The 19,422-nt window shown below is 39.6% G+C and overlaps 1 protein-coding gene across 1 annotated transcript in view; it reads left to right on the top strand.

Moving 5' to 3' along the window:
- The first annotated feature begins 1,726 nt into the window (after positions 1-1,726).
- The window catches only part of TNRC6A (trinucleotide repeat containing 6A), a 22,149-nt gene continuing 4,453 nt past the window's right edge, over positions 1,727-19,422 (top strand). Inside the window, exons 1-15 of the mRNA XM_009696169.1 lie at positions 1,727-1,772; positions 4,938-7,526; positions 8,347-8,511; positions 8,690-8,865; positions 9,053-9,133; positions 9,578-9,629; positions 11,104-11,246; positions 11,915-12,052; positions 12,287-12,415; positions 12,525-12,602; positions 12,866-13,076; positions 16,403-16,534; positions 18,054-18,212; positions 18,608-18,748; positions 19,275-19,382. Of these exons, the coding sequence (XP_009694471.1) occupies positions 1,727-1,772; positions 4,938-7,526; positions 8,347-8,511; positions 8,690-8,865; positions 9,053-9,133; positions 9,578-9,629; positions 11,104-11,246; positions 11,915-12,052; positions 12,287-12,415; positions 12,525-12,602; positions 12,866-13,076; positions 16,403-16,534; positions 18,054-18,212; positions 18,608-18,748; positions 19,275-19,382 (4,348 nt within the window). The remainder of the gene's footprint in view (positions 1,773-4,937; positions 7,527-8,346; positions 8,512-8,689; positions 8,866-9,052; positions 9,134-9,577; positions 9,630-11,103; positions 11,247-11,914; positions 12,053-12,286; positions 12,416-12,524; positions 12,603-12,865; positions 13,077-16,402; positions 16,535-18,053; positions 18,213-18,607; positions 18,749-19,274; positions 19,383-19,422) is intronic.

Below are 19,422 nucleotides of genomic sequence, written 5' to 3'. Positions count from 1 at the left end.
GAATCGGTAATGGCTCGAGTTGTTTTATCTGTCATTCCCTGACAGACCCCGGGGTGGGATCCTCTCCCCAGCTCCAGCTATGGTTATAACTGTTTCATAGGTGCTTTGTAAAAGCCAGGGAACACAAGTACTGCTAAGTCTTAAGTCTTCCTTTAATTGCCCTGGCCACAGTAAGTTTTTAAGTCTTTGGTATTGGAGAATTTTTTTAATTATATCAATGGTAAAAAAAAAATCTCTTGTGTTTTGCATGGACAGCTATCTTCTCTTTTGAAAAGAGAGGTTTTGTTTAGAAGTAAGGCTTAAGAAGGGATAGTCGGAGCGGGGCGGGCGTGTTTTGGGGGTTTTTTCTGCTGTTTTGGGAGTATTTGGCATATCTTTTTAATAAAGACACAGAAATGAAGCTCATGCCATGTAGTACTTCTCAAACAGATACAGTCTTGTACCAAGATGGTTATTTTAAGAAATCTACATAAGTAGCTCTTTATCAGAACATTTTCATACCCAATTCAGTTTGCTTTACTGAAATTTTCCCTGTTGTGTAAACTTCACATGAAAGGGAGGTCTTGAGTGCTGCCCTGGTATGTTTGTTTGCCTTGGTGCTTTGTAACACATCAGAGTAGCCAGGTGGCTATTCCACAATGAAATGATTTATATCATGAACTGAGATATTTGCCAGCAGTAACTGCTTACACCTGTGGGACAGAACGAAACAGGGGAGCACCTTCACGCTCCTGGTGCCAGTCCAGTCGCTGGGATTCCTCCTTTGACGCGAGGGGATCTCGCTTTATCCTTGTGCATTTTGCAGCTGAGCTGCAAAATTATGTTACAGCCAGAGCCTTTGGAAGCAGAAAATTCTTCCTGTAACTTGGGTTTTTTTTTCTCAGTTATTGTAGGAATCAGGGAAGAAGTGAGCAGTTGGGATTTGCAGTTAGTAGTAATGGAGGTTGACTTAATTTAGGAAACGCTGCCTTAAATGTAACAGTTATCGTCCCCGACTATAAAATCTGTGAATTTGAAACATTAACTTTGATTTTATCGCTGCCTATAGGACACTTGGGAAGAAGCAGCTATGAAAGAGTGGCAAGTGAAAGTTTGTTACACACGTGCTTAGGTTAAATCAGAGTTGGACCGTACTTAGTTATTTCTGTTTGCTAAATCAGGTAGCAAAATAATGACTTTCAGGTGGAGAAAGCAGGCCATTCAAACAAGTGATATGAACTTGCTTAAGTTTCATGGCTGACCTCTGAAATTCTAAGTTAGTACAGTCAAAAATTAACTGGTTTTGGTTTCAATGACTATAAATTCTTCCTCTTTTTTATATAAATCAAACTTTTAAAATTAAAGATACGTTAAATTGCTTAATTAAATGCCAAATGTATAAAAAGTAACTAGTAGTGGAAGTTTTTAGTAAAAGCAGCAAAATTGCTAATAATTAAATCTAAATGCTACATGTAGAAAGCTGGATTTGCTGTCACTGTATCTCTTCCCCGTGGTGTGTTCAGCGCTGTGGGTGAGGCAGTTCAGAACGTACTCATTGCTAGCATGGTCAGTAAGATTGAGAGATGGCTCTTAAGACAAACCTTTCCTGAAAAAGGGATGCTAATAAATGGGTTTGAAGTAATGAATGGTCTGGGACTGTTCTCAAAGGGCTAGTTTACTTAAGTTACACTTCTGTAATTTTCTTGCCTTTTTTTTCTTTCTTTTTTTTTTTTTTTTTCTTGTAGGCATGCCTCCCATTCGGGACTTGGTGAGCCACTCCCCTAACCAGTCAGGTTAGCTATTTAAATCTCACCTCTCTTTTTTTTTTTGCACTCTGTGTGTTTGTAGTAGTTACATGTTTCACGCAATTTTGTTCTTTTTTTTTTTTTAAATTCTTTGGCTTATGTTTTGCAATAGCATGTGCTGTGTGAATTACTGACTTAAGCATAGTTTCTCTGCGCCATTGCACACTACATTTGGTTAAACATTTTTAATTTTCTAAAATAACATCAGAATTCATCCAGAACAGATATTTCAACTATGTGGCACCTTAGCTTTAAAATACTACGCATCTTTCTTTTTACCTTTATGCTTACATGTTAAATTGCCTCTTTATGGTATTAAATCAAATAGTCTGTACAAGCCTGTGCTTTATATCAGAGACATTCCACAGCACTGTGGAGGAAATCACGTCTGGGGGCCTTTCTATTTTGAATGCTGAGTTTATGCTGCGGTAGCAAGTATGTGGAGACCTACGGCTGTGTGTGTTGTTTACTGGATATGATTGTGAAGAACGCTTGCTGTTTATTTTTAAGTAATATTTTGGAGCAAATGTGGTGTGTGAGGGCTTGGGGACATGCCGTATGAAATGCTCTGGAGTAACGCGGCTAGTGCTGTAGGATGGTTTGTACTGGCTCTGTTTCTGGCTGTGCCATGTACCCATCGGGCTGCTGTGGGCACGGTGCTTAAAATATCAGTGTGAGATTTGAGATCTTGGGGTTTGTTGGACAGTTGCTCAGATACTACACTTTTTTTTTTTTCTAGTAACACATGGATAGGCAGGTTCTGGGTTATGTTCAGCTGAATGAATGTCTTCCAGTTCTCCCAAGGATGCTGTGTGGTTCTCTTCTTCAAAACTGTGGAGCTGCCAGGCACTTCTAACTCTTGCAGTGCTATTTCTGCCTGCCACAGGTCTCTTTCCACTACTCCCTGTTCCAAATTGCTGTGCCAGCATCCTTGTTTCTCACGTTATTGTTACGATCTGAAGCTTAACTGATTGCTTGGTCTCTGTCAAGCTTCCACCATCCTGGTTGCTGGAGGAGCAGTGGGTGATTCCTGCTCTATGCTGCTCCAAGCTATGTACTCTTGGAGGCAGGGTCTTTGGGCAGATTCTTTTTCACTGTGGGATGAATAATGTTTGATACTGATTAAAAATTAATTAAAAATACACCTAAACTTGTTGCACATCAGTGTACTACTCAGTAAACTGTCCGTAGTAACTTCAATGTAAGCTTTTTTGTTTTGTTCCTTCCTGTTTCCTTATAGATCATCAAGATCATAAATTCAAATAATGTATTATTTAAAATTTGTTACTCTGATGTAAAAATGTGGGAATTTCTGCTTGTCATGGTGTTCTCAAATTCCTTTTGAGAGATGGAAGCACTGAAACGAGCTCTCTTTTTAAATCTACATCAACTGTGCTTCTCTTCAGATTGGTCAGTCATGCTTACACACGATAAACCAGATCAACCCTTTTTGCGGTTGAGTTGGAGCACTAAGAGCAGGCTCCGGCTGAATGATCCCTGCATTTGAGAGCTGAGCTGTTGCCAAAAGTCCTATCTTGTGTACATTTTAACCTCAAGCAGGTGGCAATTTTGGCTAACATTTTTAATGGAGTAGATGCGACTCTGTTACTTGTCACTGGACAGTAGGTAGAGGTTGGTGGGCATCAGGGTTGGGGCCTTTGGTATTGGTGCAGCACTAGCAGTCCTTGCAGCAGAAGGGAGAACCTGGTGAGACTGACAGCTGCCTTTCACACTTCTCAATTAACATGTATTTCTTGGAAACACAAGAGGCTGATTGTGTTATATTTTTAAAGTAGCCAGTCCCTAAATGTTCTTTAAATAGCTTTTGAGAAAATTGAGGATTGATAATTGTAGAGCATTTTGTTACTATTAGCTCCCTCTGTTAAGCTGAACAGGTACAATTTTGTGAAGGTATTCAGGCAAAGCCACTGCACCTTTTTCTAGTCAGACGTAAGGCATGTGCTGTAAAAATCCGTTAAGAACCCGCAGGAGCTATAAAACTTTTTTCTTTTATCTTTAGGTACATACATTTTGAATATTATAAATAAAGGCAAAAAAGAGAATATTACAAAGAAAAGTTGACAGTTTGTTTTTTAAAAACCTGAATGTTTTAATGGGCAGAGAAGCATAATTTGCTATGTGTACAGCCGTTGAGCATACACTACTATGGTTATTCTGTCAGTGCAGGCAAATACTAAGTAAAAAAATTCCACTGACGTTTTGTACTGTGTTCTGTTGCCAACTTCATTACTATTTTTCACATGCTTCACACTTTTATAGTTTCATCTTCTGGTGCACCTGTCTGACTGTGTTTTGACTTAACAGTTGGGAGGGAGGTCTCAGCAGTAAAGCTTTAGACATATGAGATGAAAATTGATAGCACTTATTTTGTAGCAAATATTCCATGGTGCGTGTGTTCAACCATGAAAAGTTTATAAGTGAATTAGGATGCATGTCTTCTTGATTCCTAGACGTGATCAGCTTATTTATTGAAAAAGAAGCAGTAGTTGTTACATAAATGAAAATGAGAGGTATCAGTTCAGCTACTATGCTTAATCTGCACTTCTGCAGCAGCAGAACTTTAGATGGTCTTGTGGTTTTTGTGTCAGATTGTTGTTATATAAAAGAAAATATAGTAAATAACTTAAGAATTCTTATATAATGTCTTTTAATGAGGATGGGAAGATGTGTGTTTCTCTGACTGTTGTCAGTATATAGCAATTGGTACTACTAGGTCAGGTTAATATCCTGTTTAGATTTCTACCTTTCAGAATGACTTTGATTTTTATATGGTATTTTAGTTTTTAGTACATGTATGTTTTTAGAAAATACTTTGTATATGGTGATACAGAGTATTTTTTAAGAAAACTATTTCTCTGGAAAAAAAGAACTGTACCTTTAGGAGTGCCGCTTCATGCTTTTTCTGAGTGTGCTACTTTGCATGGTAGTGAGAGGTGTTCTAGGTTATGTGTGTGGCAGTGTTCTGAGCAGCAGTACTTGGAAGCTTTCTCTGTCATCTTCAGCGACTGTAGCATTAAAATAAGCAAAATAGTTCTTAGCTTAGTATCTTTACTTTTTTCCCCCTCATTTGCTTAATGAAGCAATAATACTAAATTTATAATAATGCTCTTGGACTTTCCTTCTTCCCTTTAGATCTGAACCACAGTGGTCTAGGATCCCATTATGAAAATTCTCACTGGGGACCAGTCTCTTCAAATAGTGACTCCAGCACAAACTGGGATAAAGTTATTGTAGACGGCTCTGACAAAGAAGCATGGCCATCAATCACTGGCAGTGACCCAGAGTTGACATCAGAATGTATGGACACTGACTCTGCCTCTAGCTCTGGGTCAGAGAGAAACCTCGTTATAATGGCTTCAGGGAGCACAGGTGGTGAAAGTGATGGCATTCGAAATGGCATTGGACATGGTTCTCAGAATAAGTTTGTGGTTGGTAGCAACAGCAATAATGTGGGCAATGGAAGTATTAATGGGCCGTGGGGTTTATCCCATGGAACCATAATAAGCACATGTCAAGTTTCTGTGGATGCTCCTGACAGCAAATCTGAAAGTAGCAACAATAGAATGAATGCTTGGGGCACCATAAACTCTTCATCAAATGGAGGGTTAAATCCAAGCACTTTGAATTCAAATGGCAACCATGGTGCCTGGCCTGTATTGGAGAACAATGGACATGCCCTGAAAGGGTCTGTAGGGAGTGGTAATCCTGGCACAAATATTCAGTGCAGTACCATAGGTCAGATATCTAATAGTCAGAGTATTAACTCTAAAGTGGGTGGTTCAGCCCATGGTTCCTGGGGAAGCCTTCAGGAAACTTGTGATTCTGAAGTCAATGGTACAAGGAAGGTTTCATTCAGTGGGCAACCTCAAAACCTTAACACTGAAATGAATGGACCAAATAACACTACTAACTTTATGACCTCTAGTTTACCAAACTCTGCTGGTTCAGTGCAGATTAACGAACTGCCTAATAATACAGGGCATGGGGCCTGGCGCGTGAGCACAATGAATCATTCTCAGATTCAGGCCTCTCCAGTTACAAATGGCACTTCCATTTCTCATCTTAGCAATGGTGAGGCGAAAAATGGTGGATCTTATGGTACTACATGGGGTGCCTATGGTTCTAATTACTCTGGAGACAAATGTTCAGGCCCAAACAGCCAAGCTAATGGTGACACTGTGAATGCAACTCTAATGCAGCCAGGCATTAGCGGGCCTGGCAGCACTAACTTTCAAATCAATGGGAATAAAGGAGGAGGGGTATGGGAGGCAGGGACAGTCAACTCCCAGAATATGCCATGGGGAAGTGGAAGTGGTGCAAGTGCTGGCGGGAGTAGAAGAGGATGGGGCAACCCTGCACAAAACACTGGCACTAACATTTCAAATGGGGAATGGAGTAAACTGCCTAGTAATCAGCATTCCAATGAAAGCGTGAATGGAAACAGCAGGAAGTTTACAAATGGATGGAAATCTACTGAGGAGGATGACCTTAACAGCCAGAGTTCTGCTGCTTCTCAGATAGCTGAGCAGAACAGCGCATGGGCCAAAACAGGTACGGGGGACAGCGAAGGTAGTTCGGAGAGCACTGGATGCCATGAAGATAGAGTAACTACAGAAGGACAGAATCGAGAGAGAAGGAAAGTTGACCAGCATGCATTACTCCAAAGTATAGTGAACAGAACTGACTTAGATCCACGTGTCCTTTCCAACTCTGGTTGGGGACAGACTCCAATCAAACAGAACACTGCCTGGGATACCGAAACATCACCGAGGGGTGAAAGAAAAACTGACAATGGGACAGAGGCCTGGGGAGGCTCTGTGACACAGACTTCCAGCTCAGGGGGATGTGTGGATAGACCTAGCCCTAATAATAATGATACCTCATCTGTATCAGGGTGGGGAGATCCAAAGTCTGCTACAAGGTGGGGAGATTCCAAAGGGTCAAACAGCCAAGGGGGGTGGGAGGAAGATTCTGCTGCTACAGTAATGGTCAAGAGCAATCAATCATGGGGAAGTGGCAAAGAGGAAAAGTCATCTTGGAATGACGCACAGAAGATCAAACAGGGATGGGTAGATGGACAAAAAGCCAGCCAGGGTTGGGCAGTCTCTGCCGGTGATAGCTGGGGCGAAAATTCAAGAAGTAACCATTGGGGTGAGGCTAAGAAATCCAGTTCAGGAGGTAGCGACAGTGACAGATCAGCATCTGGTTGGAATGAGCCAGGTAAATCAAATTCTGTTACTTGGGGAGGTAATAACACAAACCCAAATAATTCTTCAGGATGGGATGAGCCTGCAAAGTCTAATCAGAGCCAGGGCTGGGGAGACCCTCCTAAATCCAATCAACCTCAAGTTTGGGGGGATTCATCAAAGCCAATCAACTCTCCAGAATGGAACAAACAAGATGTTGGCTCTTGGGGAGCACCAGCTGCCGCCAACAAACCCCCAGGATCGGGCTGGCTGGGTGGACCAATGCCAGCACCAGCAAAGGAGGAAGAACCCACGGGCTGGGAGGAGCCCTCCCCGGAATCAATACGCCGTAAAATGGAAATTGATGATGGAACTTCTGCTTGGGGTGATCCAAGCAAATACAACTACAAAAATGTGAATATGTGGAATAAAAATGTCCCAAACAGTAGCAGCAGTTCAGACCAGCAAGCACAGGTACATCAGCAGCTACTGTCTTCAAGTGCCATGTCTAGCAAGGAGAGCAGTTCGGGTTCTGGTAAGACTTGATTTTACGCAAATTTGTGGTTTCTGTTAATTGTAAGAGAATTCTTTTTTTCTTACTTCATATAACAATGTTTTAGTTTCAGAGTGGAAAGGGGAAGGTGCCAATGAAGTACCATTTTTATTTATTAAAAAAAAAAGTAACAGCAGTGCTCAGAGACATTTGGTATTTTTATACAGATTGGAAGATCTGTTCTAGTTTTAAATAGCTTCAGTAATAAAGACTGGACAGCTCTACTTGAATTCTGGGGTGTGGGAACACAGAGAGAAAATATTTAAAATAGTATCTGAGGAATGGAAGCATTTTTCTTCATTTGATTCTAAAACAGTTAAAACTTAATGTTGCCAGAGAGCCCCCTCAAAAAAGCATTGAGCTGCTACAAGACAGAATGAAGGGCAATGGATTTATATGGCCTCAAGATCAGGCTTTCTGATCTTGTAGTTTGGGGAGCGGTGAATAGTGATACTTGCAGATGAGCTTGCATGGTGTTTATAAAGTAATTTGTGCTCTTTCTCTTTCAAGTGTGAAGAGGAGTAGCTTAGATAAAATGAGCAGCTCTTAGGAACTTAGTATCTTAGAAAATTCTGTTATTAAAATGTAATTCTTTACATATGATATTTAGTTTTTTGTGATTTTTTTTTTAATGGAACAGCTTACAGTTTTAATAATTATCTTCATACAAAATGTAAATGTGTGCTAATATGCTTTTTATTGTATGTTATGCATCTCGAAAAGGCAAAACACTTGAGTCTCTTTAGACAGCTTTTTAAATCCTGTTTCAAAACATGCCAATAACTCATACTGCTTTAAAAAGGTTGGGGAGAGCCTTCTACTCCAGCCACTACTGTAGATAATGGAACTTCAGCGTGGGGTAAACCCATGGATACTGGTACTAGCTGGGGAGAACCCATCAGCGATGCAGCAGGCACCTCTGGCTGGGGAAATGCTTCTCTTGGTCAACAGGCTTCAAATAAACCTGGTGAGTGCTTTCTGCATCATCTTTGACTAAAGACACTTGAGGACAGTGAAATACCTCTATAGAAGCTTTACGTTTTTGAGGGCTTTTTTATCTTGAAGTAAACATCAAGCTAACTTCTGTGTTAAGGGCAGTCAGTTGCTACCGAAATGTTAATGTGCTGGATTCTTTTCGTAACCAGGGCCTAAATCTATGCAAGATAGTTGGTGTGGAGATGATATGCCATTGACAGGCAGTCGTCAGACCAGCTGGGAGGAAGAGGAGGATGTAGAGATTGGAATGTGGAACAGCAGTTCTTCACAAGAAGCTAACCCATCTTTAAATTGGCCACCATATATGAAAAAAATGCCCACAAAGGTAATGAGGAGGTTGAGTCAAGGTTTTTGCACTGTTGTCATTTCTGACAGCTAAGTCAGAACAGATTGTTGCACTGAGTGAAGTACCACGAAGCTTTGATCTTCATTCATAACATTTTATGATGTAATTTAAGCAGTAGGTGGTAAACATCTTCTGAATATCACAGGAATTCCTTTCTGTTTTTAAGGGAATAATGAAAGGTGGAAATAAGCAAGATGAAACATGGATCAATCCATTCATTAAGCAATTCACAAATCTCAGTTTTTCAGTAAGTACTTACCTTTTATCTGGCTTTACTGCCTTGTTACAGTGCTAGTCACAATGCACAAAGATTAAAATGCTTAATTGCCTAGTGTTCGTTTTTGTAGTATTTTTCTTCTGTGTGTCTCCCCTCTGTCACCCGTCCCTTTTCTTTGCATCCTCTTTACAAAATGACCTATTTATTGATGACAAGTATTTTTATAAACACTACCCAGGTATTCATCCAGTAGTCTGATGTTTTACTAAATGTTACATACGTATTTTGGTGAAGATGCCTGTTTTCAATTGGGTAACAACTAAAGGGAGAAAATGCTTTAAAATAGCATCTGATTTGTCTCGATTTATTTTTTTTTTCCTTGCAAGTTTGAATTGAAATAGTGTATAGGAATCTCTTTGTTGTAGCTTTAAAAATATTATTATTAAATAATTATGATTCATTTTATTGCTTCAGAGAGAATCACCAGAAGAAACCATACAGAGCAATAAGATGGACATGTCTGGAGGTAAGAATAGGAGAACCTAGCTGGGTTTTATTGCTTTCCTTCCCAGTCTCTCTTTTATTTCATATCCTTCTGTAAATGACTTTTTAAAAACGATATATAATGTATATAGTTACAGCTATACACAGGTAAATATATGTTTCCGTAAAGAAAAGGAATACCCTTGTAGAGGAAAAAAGTTGTGCATGTGAGTAATGCTACACACCTGAATCACCTGGTTGCTCTAGTAATATTATCCATAAATCAAGCTAAGCTTAAATATATATTAAGCTGACATGAAAGAATGTTTTCAGGGTGTGGTGGATTTGTTTCCTGTAATATAAGTCTCTAGGTTGCCTTCTGGATACCTTCACTAAATATAAACAGAAATGTTCCAAATACCACACTCGCTCATTGTGGTTCATTCTTGGAAACACGTTTTCAGTTCTAAGAACTAATTTAATACTGAACAATTATTTTAGAAGTGTTTAAACCTGAGTGTAAAATGGCTTGTGAGCAGTTTTATTTTAATTTGAATCCATTGACTGTTGTGATTGCTCTAGCAAATGAAAAATAGTATTAATTCTTTAATATATTAATAAGAATATGTTATAATGATAGAATATTTAATTAAAAGTAGTTGTAGCATTGTAGGTTTTATTATAGTTGCACTCTTTTTATTCCAGTTTAAAATTGGGTATTTTCACTTTTGGGCTCATAGTCTATTGTGTAAAGAAATTGTTCTTTGAATTTTAAATTTTAATATTAATGGCAAGCCTTATATTTAAATGATTTTTTTTTTTTAATTTGAATTTAAAACATCTGCTTGGAAAGTAATTCTCTTGTGCTGCATGCAGTGAAGTATTAAAATGGACTCCTTTATTACTGCTTATATTTTGATCTTCTAGCTTGCCTAGTGGAATTAATGATAAAGACAACTTAAAATTTGCTTTTAATAAACCTAAATACTTTAAATTTGTGAGGTTGTTTGGGGTTTTTTTTTTGTTTTGTCTTGGTTTTTAGTTTGACTTTTTTTTTAGCTAAATCGTTTTTTTCTTAACTGAGTTAAATCAAAGGGACTCTGAAATATGACACAAATATAGAGGGTGTGATAAAGATACTACTTCAAAGCCAAGACAGTACTTATTGCTACTAAAAAAAAATGACACACACAACTAGAAGCTCAAGTTTAAACAGTTACACATCATTGTTTTTAAGAGAAAAGTGAGAATAGTATTTTTGTAAAGCCTAGCAAAATCTGTTCACACTTTGCTGATTCCAAGTTCTAAGTTGTCTGTAGCCATTGGTTCATAGTGTTTCCTTTCCCTTTTCAGTAAAGCCCAGAGAGTTTAAAGCTAAACTGATGTTTTCTTTCAGTAGTGTCTAGCTTGAGAGCAGTATTAGTTCTGCTCTTCATATGCATAAACTAGTTTCTAGTGTTACCTGGAAAACTGAGTAATCCTTCAGTGTTGTAGTCACATCTCTCGCCTTTTCTTAGGGTTATTGCAAGATAAGCGGATGGAGATGGATAAGCATGGCCTCAATGTTGGAGATTACAATCGTGTGGTTGGAAAAGGCCCTGGTTCTCGTCCCCAAATTTCCAAAGAGTCTTCCATGGATCGCGGTCCTTACTTTGATAAGGTTAGTAAGTGTCTTGCTGGTGGACACTTCTGGACTTCTTTGACTCTGCTTTCTAAGTAGTTATCTCTGTGCTCCTTAGCTTTCTGCATTTAGTGGAGAGGAAAATTAGGGCTTTCTTGTTAATCCATAAGATAAGGTTTGTTCTTTTTAACTTACTGATATATAATACTAAGCACTTTCTGTAGCCCACTTGCAGTGCAAATGACTAACCTGATCTCTTTTGTTTTCTGCCTGTTTCCTGCTGGTGCTGGACTGTCATGTGACTCTTCCCTTCTCTTCCCGGCAATGGTTTCTCCCTTCTGCTTGCTTGCTGGCTGGTTGTTGCGCATCGGTTTGTCTGTCCAAGCAGGATGGCATTGTAGCAGACGAGTCCCAAAACATGCAGTTTATGTCCAATCAAAACATGAAGCTCCCCCCTTCAAATAATGCACTACCTAACCAAGCCCTTGGCTCCCTAGCAGGGCTGGGTATGCAAAACTTGAATTCTGTTAGACAGGTAAGGCTGTGTGCAATATCCTTGGCATGTTACTTGACAGCATTTAATACCTTTTGTTATAACATGCTAGCTACCTATGTGATTGATGTGTTTAACTTCTAATGCAAATGTATAGGGGTGGGAGAAGCAGCAGAAGGGGTTTATTGTCACTAACTGTCCATCCTTTCCCCAGAATGGCAATCCCAGTATGTTTGGTGTTGGTAATATAGCAGCACAGCCCAGGAGCATGCAGCAGCCTCCAGCACAACCTCTTAATTCATCTCAGCCTAATCCACGTGCTCAAGTGCCTCCTCCATTACTGTCCCCTCAGGTAATTGAGTACATAAAACATTCTGTGTATGAACTACCAAAATGCTGCTTGAGAAAATTGGTTTTTGTTTATTGGTGTTGCTGATATTTATTCTGTAATTATTTGAAAACATACTTGGCTTGGTGAGCGTTTCAGAAACTAGGCAACTGTTGACCAGAGGTTATAATATTCTAGATCTAGTATAACTACTTGCACGTTACTGTCAGTCACTCTTCATACTGGTCCATTTTGCAGGTTCCAGTATCATTACTGAAGTATGCACCAAACAACGGTGGCCTGAGCCCACTTTTTGGCCCACAACAGGTAGCCATGTTGAATCAACTGTCCCAGTTAAACCAGCTTTCTCAGATCTCCCAGTTACAGGTAAGCTAACAAAGCTAGTCGTTCTGTGTTCAGTTTGAAAGTCTAAGTAGAGACTTATGTCAGCTATAAACTGTTCTTAAAAAAACCACCACCAAACACTGTCTCCTAGCGGTTGTTGGCTCAGCAGCAAAAAGCGCAGAATCAAAGAAGCATGCCTTCTGGTGGTCGTCAACAGCAGGAGCAGCAGGTAAATGAATACGTTTATTATTAACTTTTCAAACTATCTTTAAAAACTGTTCTTCATCCTGAGCTGTGTTTCTTGTTATAAGTTGCATTAAAATGTGCAAGAGCGAATGGGATTTTGACAAGCTTTATAGAGGATTGACTTAGCGTAATGCTGGGGTTTTGCTTTGCTAAGATGCAGAGAGCACAAAGACGAGTTTCATTATCTATCTTTAAAGGTGGAAAAGCTTTTGCCTATTTATATTGTAACTGCTCTGTTTTTTTAAGGGTCGATCTCTTAGTATGCAGCAACAGATGATGCAACAGTCCCGTCAGCTTGATCCAAACCTGTTAATGAAGCAGCAAACTCCACCCTCTCAACAGCAGTCACTCCATCAACCCACCATGAAATCTTTCCTTGAGAATGTCATACCCCATGCTACTCCTGAGCTACAGAAAGGGCCATCGCCAATAAATGCGTTCAGCAGCTTCCCTATAGGTGGGTTTCTCCATGCTAATTTCATACAGTCGATTAAAGTTTGTGACACGTAGCCTTTCTTTTCATGTTGCCTGCTTCCTCTGAAAACAATAGTAACTGTAGTCCTGTTAGCACTTACGATTTTAATGGAAGTAGTAATTCTTTGTGGGGCTTATCCATTACCTTTGTTCACCAGAGAACTTTTTTCGCAAATACTATCATTCCCTGAAGTGACTGTCTATTTCAGTGCAAAGTGCTTCATATTCTTAAAGAATGTCTGTCTCCTTTTATTTCTTTTTTTATCCTCTGGGTCCTAAAGGTGACACAAAGTACTTTTGCAGTTATGATTCCTGGAGCTGAAGGACTTTTAGAAGTAGAATCCATACAAAGAATCCATTGATGTGGTCTCATTTCTTTGGATTTTAAAAACATTTTCAATGAATCTGGAATTGCATATGTAGAACTAAGTGATAATTTCCCTTTTAGTGGTTTTGTCCAGGAAAGAAAGCTTTTAGCTCTGCATTTTTAAAGAATGGTTGTCTCATTTCAGGCAAAATGTCTGAACATTTATAAATACAAACATCTCCTGTTTCTTTCTGCCTACATTTCCAGGCTTCTGTCCAATTTCTACTTCAGAAATTCCAGGCTTGTATATTTTCTCCTTACTTTAGGTCCCTTTTTAATGCTATCTTATACTTGCTACAACTATTTACCGTTTACCTCTCTTCCTTATTCCTATATTTTTTTCCTCCTCTTCAGTTTGCTTTTCTTCTATTTTATCCTAATCTGGTCATTTCTGTTGGGCTGATTTCCTTTGCATTCTCATTGCCCTTTGTAGAAAAGTTTGTTTAATAGAGACTGCTGCTGAAATCCTTGTGCTGGTGGAGTGTTATGGAGCCAGTGGGTCGGTGTAGGCCATGCTGTTGCACTGCATGTGACGCACTGGAATTTTGCTTGTGGCCAGTCCTAAGTCCAGGCTGCTGCTTAATATTTGCTGCTGATGATTGGCATCAAGATCTAACTACTGCTTTCATTCAAAGGGCAAGGCATAAAAATGAAGTTTGTTTAGCTATTAGAGACACTATGTTAGTTCTAAGGAAAGGAGTATTTAACTTCCTTGCCAATCTTCATGCTGAGTAATTGCATCCTGCCTACGTTAGGTTCCTTTCTGTTTCATTTCTTGAGTTGACTTGTTGTATACTATTGTTAGGTAGCTGCTTTCTCACCTTAATCCTTGCCACTTTTAAGGAACCTGCACTATATGTAAGATTGTTTTGAGATCCCTCAGGAATCTGCTGCAGCATACATAAGAATTCTTTGGGATCCCTTTGGAGTAGTACTGTGTAGTGATATGCAGGTGGAGCCACACTTAGTCCACAAATAAAAGCTTAAGGCTAGAAATAATAGGTTGCTGGAATTTCTTCATCCTTTAGTGAAAAATTGAGTCAAGAGAAATATTGGTAGCATCCTCCAAGTGCACAAAATGTAGTAGCGTAGTCATGTGAGAAGGCGCTGAACTTGCCAAGTTGTCTTCTGGAAAACCTTGCAGGTATGTTGTTTTCTCCATGTTCTAGTACTAGTATCAGGAGACCTAGCAACGAAGGCATGGAGGTCCTGTTTACGTTCTAGGAAATGGAATTTGTTGAGATTCACTAGATATTTGTTCATCAGAAGCAGAGATTGCGGGGGGGTGGAGGGTGTCCATCTCTCTGTTGACCAGTGCTGCAGGCACATCCTGATTCATTTGTAGAATTAAGCATTTCTAATACTAAAAATGCCCTTTTCTACCAAATAGTAAGTATAGCTGAACAACGTAAAATCTTCCACAATTGGATATGAAAAATTTCTTCTGGGAAGACTGTTTAAATTGTAGATTATGTCCAGGGACTGATGTTCATCCCTCAGTCCACAGGTTTCAAATGCGGAGCTGTGGACATACATCTATGCTTGCCGAGGGGCTGGCATTAACCTTCCCAGCTGGATGTGCCTGTTGGCCAGCTTGTGATCTTTCTAACCCTTCTTTTAGAGGTCTGTCTTCTGCCACCTTCTTCACAGTAAGAAGAAATGTTATTGTTGTGCACAGGTTATTGCTCTGACAACAGCAAAGTGACGGAGGGAGAGGTCTCAAACTGGATTGATTGGACTTTCCCTTTTTTGTCTTGTTTCAGCTATTGAGAGTTGTTACATTTCTTAAAACCAGGCTGTCCTATTACAAGGCAGTTTCTTAGAGGCTTTTCAAAGGGCTGCGTTTCTAGCATCAGCATCTGCTCATGCCTTTAAGAAAAACAAATGGAAAAAAAACCCCAACCAACCAACAAAACCAACTTCTATATGGCAGTGAATATTGAGTTAGGAACAAAATTAAGTACTAGTTTCCGGTGCTGAATGGAGGTGTTTCTAGTAGAGATTTGAGAAGTTCCCTGTGTGTCTCTGGCCCTAAATTAAATTGTTGTAGTGGTTTATTTTCAGAAATGAAGTAAATAGATCTGAAGGGCTGGAAATGTAACCAGGTGTGGTTGTGAGCTAAGGATTCTTATAGACCTGGAAAGAGAGCGGGCGTGCCGAAGTCCAAAGCGCGGGCACGTTGTTCAAGCCCAGAGTAGCTGTTCTTGCAGGTATTTGGATTGATTTGGGTTGGCATTGTGTTGATTCTCTGACAGATAAACATTTTGAAATGCAGACAGCAGCTTAGAACAGGTGAAGACAAGTTTTGTTTGTGTTCTCTTCCTGAGGTTTTAATACAGTGTGAACAGGATAAATGGAGGAGGCAAGTAGTATGACTTGTGCAGTTCCCTGCAAAGTGCGTAGCTATCTGTGTTGGTGTGGTTCAAAAGCTGGCAAGGTGTCCTGTTGAACAGCCCAAGTAAGAGTGGGAATGAGGTGGTAACTGCAGATACCAGTACATAACTTCTGCTGAATAGGGATGTGTACAGACACACCATCCTGCTGAGAAAAGTGGCTTTTATAACTGAGCGTAGCTCTTCGAAGTACAGTATGTCTGCTTTGTACAGATGAGATCACTTGTTGGGCTGGTGCTAGACTGGTGTTAGAAATGCTACATTTTTTATACGTTTACATTTAGTTCCTCTGACTTCCTCAGTGGCTTCTTCCACTGACATTACTGCATGAAGACATCAGCTGAGAACTTCAGAGTGCTTTGCATTGCTTAGCTTAGCTTCTGTCTGTAGTAAGTTCATTGTATTAAGTGCTAGAATGTTTCTCAAAAACAGACTTGGAAGCATGAAAAAAATGTAGTAATATGCTCTTAAATGTTTATTAGGACTATAGTGGTAATTAGCAGAAGAAAAACATTTAGTCTGTATTTCATAAGCTATATATGTTTTTAGGAATGAACTCAAACTTGAATGTAAACATGGATATGAGCAGTATTAAAGAGCCACAATCTCGACTGAGGAAATGGACTACAGTAGACAGCATTTCTGTGAACACATCATTAGATCAAAACTCCAGCAAACATGGTATGTTAAACATGTCATTAAGTAGCCTTTGACATTACACATCAGACTTACACATTCTGGGTATAAAATGCAGGTTTGCTGTATTTAGGCCTGTAATTGTAACTACTGTGTTGCTTATAGCTGTCAGAATTTGTATTGTGCTGTCTGTGCCAGACTTGCTGCTTGTCTTCCACAGCAGCCGATAGCTTGCTTTAATGTTTTTGCTTACAGAAGTGATCTTGTGATGAGATTTAGTAGAAACATTGTACAGAATTCCTCCTTTAACCAGACTTTTCTTCAAGTGTGACTGTTGCTACTAGCTTTACCTTAATCTGGATTGGAATGCTTCATATATTTTTAAACCAAAAGCTTTAGATTTTTCTAGCTTGCTTTCCTCCCACCCTGCTGGCTTTAAGGTGATTTATGAGGATTTAACTCTGTGTGCATGCATTCTGGTCATGTCTGACATTTTTAGTTACAGGTTTTGGTTATGAATGTGTACATTTGCATTCTAAAAATGGGGAGAGCTTAGATGGGATAGACTAGTACCATTGCTGTACTTAGTTTTAGAGGAGGCGGACTTGGTTGCTTCATATTTCATTCCAGTAATCAGGATTCATATGACATTTCAACAGTTTCAGTTGCTTGAAATCTCATCCAGTTAAAATTTGAGTCTATAGCACAAAGGTTCTGTATCTAAAGATAGTTATAAAATGTCTCCAGTCTCCTGTTACTGTTCAGTCTTTGGATTGTTTGGATATTTTTAGATTTGTCAGCTGTTTTACTACTATGAAATGACTTGCTGCCTTAAGCATCTAGTGGAGATAGCCAGCTACTGCACATCTGAACTTCATCTGATTGTACAGATGAACAGAAGTGTCGGTGTTACTTTAGCTGTAGGTAGTGTTTTCTGAATAGTATTAGGAATTTGATTATTTGAACTCCGTATTGCATTGGATCACTAGTAAAAGTCATTCATTCTCTCAGAACTGTAGAACTTTGCTTTGCTATGTAACAACTTTTAACCTTCTCCTTACAGGACTTGCACAGAATCAAATCGCTTGCATTGCAGTGCTTTTACTCCTTGCTCTGCCACCGGTCATTTTTATTTTTTCCTCCTCCTAGAAATATGAGTAGACTTTACAGAGCTTTGCAGTAGCTAAAGATCCTTCAGATTTTGTAGCTGTTTCTTCCAAGAGCCCTCCCATCATGGAATATATTCACTACCCTTGTTATCCAGTTGGGGTCTCACAGAATGCTCTTACCCTCTTGAATTAATATTTTACTTACATTTAGTATAATGAGATGTTTTCATGGGGGATTATTCTTACTGTTTTCTCCTGAATTATTCAGAGACATTTCATTTTAGATTATATAATCCTGTATGACTTCCTACATAACCTGACATCATAAGAGGACAGTGTGCTGCTGTATATTTTGTGAATACTTTACATGGGCATTTTTTTAAAAATATATATGTGTAAACAAAAAATAGAAAAACTGGCTATGAAAAATATTTGATTTTTTTTTTTTTAATTAGGTGCTATTTCAAGTGGTTTTAGGCTGGAAGAGTCTCCATTTGTTCCATATGACTTTATGAACAGCAGTAACTCACCAGCCAGTCCTCCTGGATCTATTGGGGACGGCTGGCCCCGTGCCAAATCGCCTAATGGCTCTAGCAGTGTTAACTGGCCACCAGGTACGCGACGCTGGGGCTTGCTCTTTGCATGGTTCTTGCTGCTCAGCTGTGTTTCTTCTGTGTTGTCATTACATGTGGAGGGGGGTAGAGAAACAGCCTACAGAAAAGCATGAAGGGTGTGGTTTTTAGCAGAGCAAAATCGAGAGCAATAGTTTTATTGTACAAAGAGGAGTATATCTCCCTGCTTTGAGATTTTACCCTGTTGAGACAGGACCAGAAAAACTAGAAATGAAGAAAGTGAAAAGATGACTAAATTAAGTCAATTAAAAGCTTAAAAGGTTTTGGATTTTCAGTCGTTAAGAGACGTGTTGTTTAGACAGCCATTTCCTGTTTAACCAAAAAAAAAAATAATTAAAAAATCAAAATAAGCTTCATTCCTGAATCTCTGTTCCTAGAGTTTCGGCCTGGTGAGCCATGGAAAGGTTATCCAAACATCGACCCCGAGACTGACCCTTACGTCACTCCTGGCAGTGTCATCAACAATCTGTCAATTAATACTGTGCGGGAAGTTGACCACCTCAGGGACAGGAACAGTGGTATGTTCAGATCCTAGTTTTCTCATTGTGTTCTACTCTTCCTTCAGTCACACCGAGGGACTGTTTACTTGGAGATGTGTTTTGCTACTTGCTCATCTCCTTGTTTATCTTTTCTATTGTGGATTTCACAGCTGAAAAGCTCATCTTTGGCTCAAGCACTGCTACTTGATGCAATGCAACAGATATTCCAAGAATGCGGGTAGAGTGAGCGAACACTGCTGCTCTGCATTCTGATGTAATTCTGTGCACAGAGAGGCAGTGTGTTTGGAAGTAGGCAAGCAAAACTTGGCAATCTAGCCATTGCAGTAATGTGATGGGCTGTGCTTACAGTGAGTGCAGGGTGCTTGCTGCTGTTGAGCGTGCTTGCCACTGCAGACCTTTGGATCAAGGATGAGGACTGAGAAGAGTGGCGGAGGTCCCTCGTCTGGCTGTGCAGATGTGTTCAGTCTGGACTGCAAGCCATGCCATTTAATTTTACTGCATTTGCGATGCATTGTGCTGTGGCTGACTTCTGCCTTTATTATAGGGTCATCCTCATCTTTGAACACCACGCTGCCTTCAACTAGTGCCTGGTCATCCATTCGTGCCTCCAACTACAATGTTTCCCTCAGCAGTACAGCACAAAGCACTTCAGGTGATGTCTGCTTATATTGCTCTAAACTGGTCTGTCTTCC

The sequence above is a fragment of the Cariama cristata genome, unplaced genomic scaffold (genome assembly GCF_000690535.1).
Source record: "Cariama cristata isolate BGI_N322 unplaced genomic scaffold, ASM69053v1 scaffold24802, whole genome shotgun sequence".
In the NCBI taxonomy this organism is placed as follows: domain Eukaryota; kingdom Metazoa; phylum Chordata; class Aves; order Cariamiformes; family Cariamidae; genus Cariama; species Cariama cristata.
This window is presented reverse-complemented; position numbering and strand designations above follow the sequence as displayed.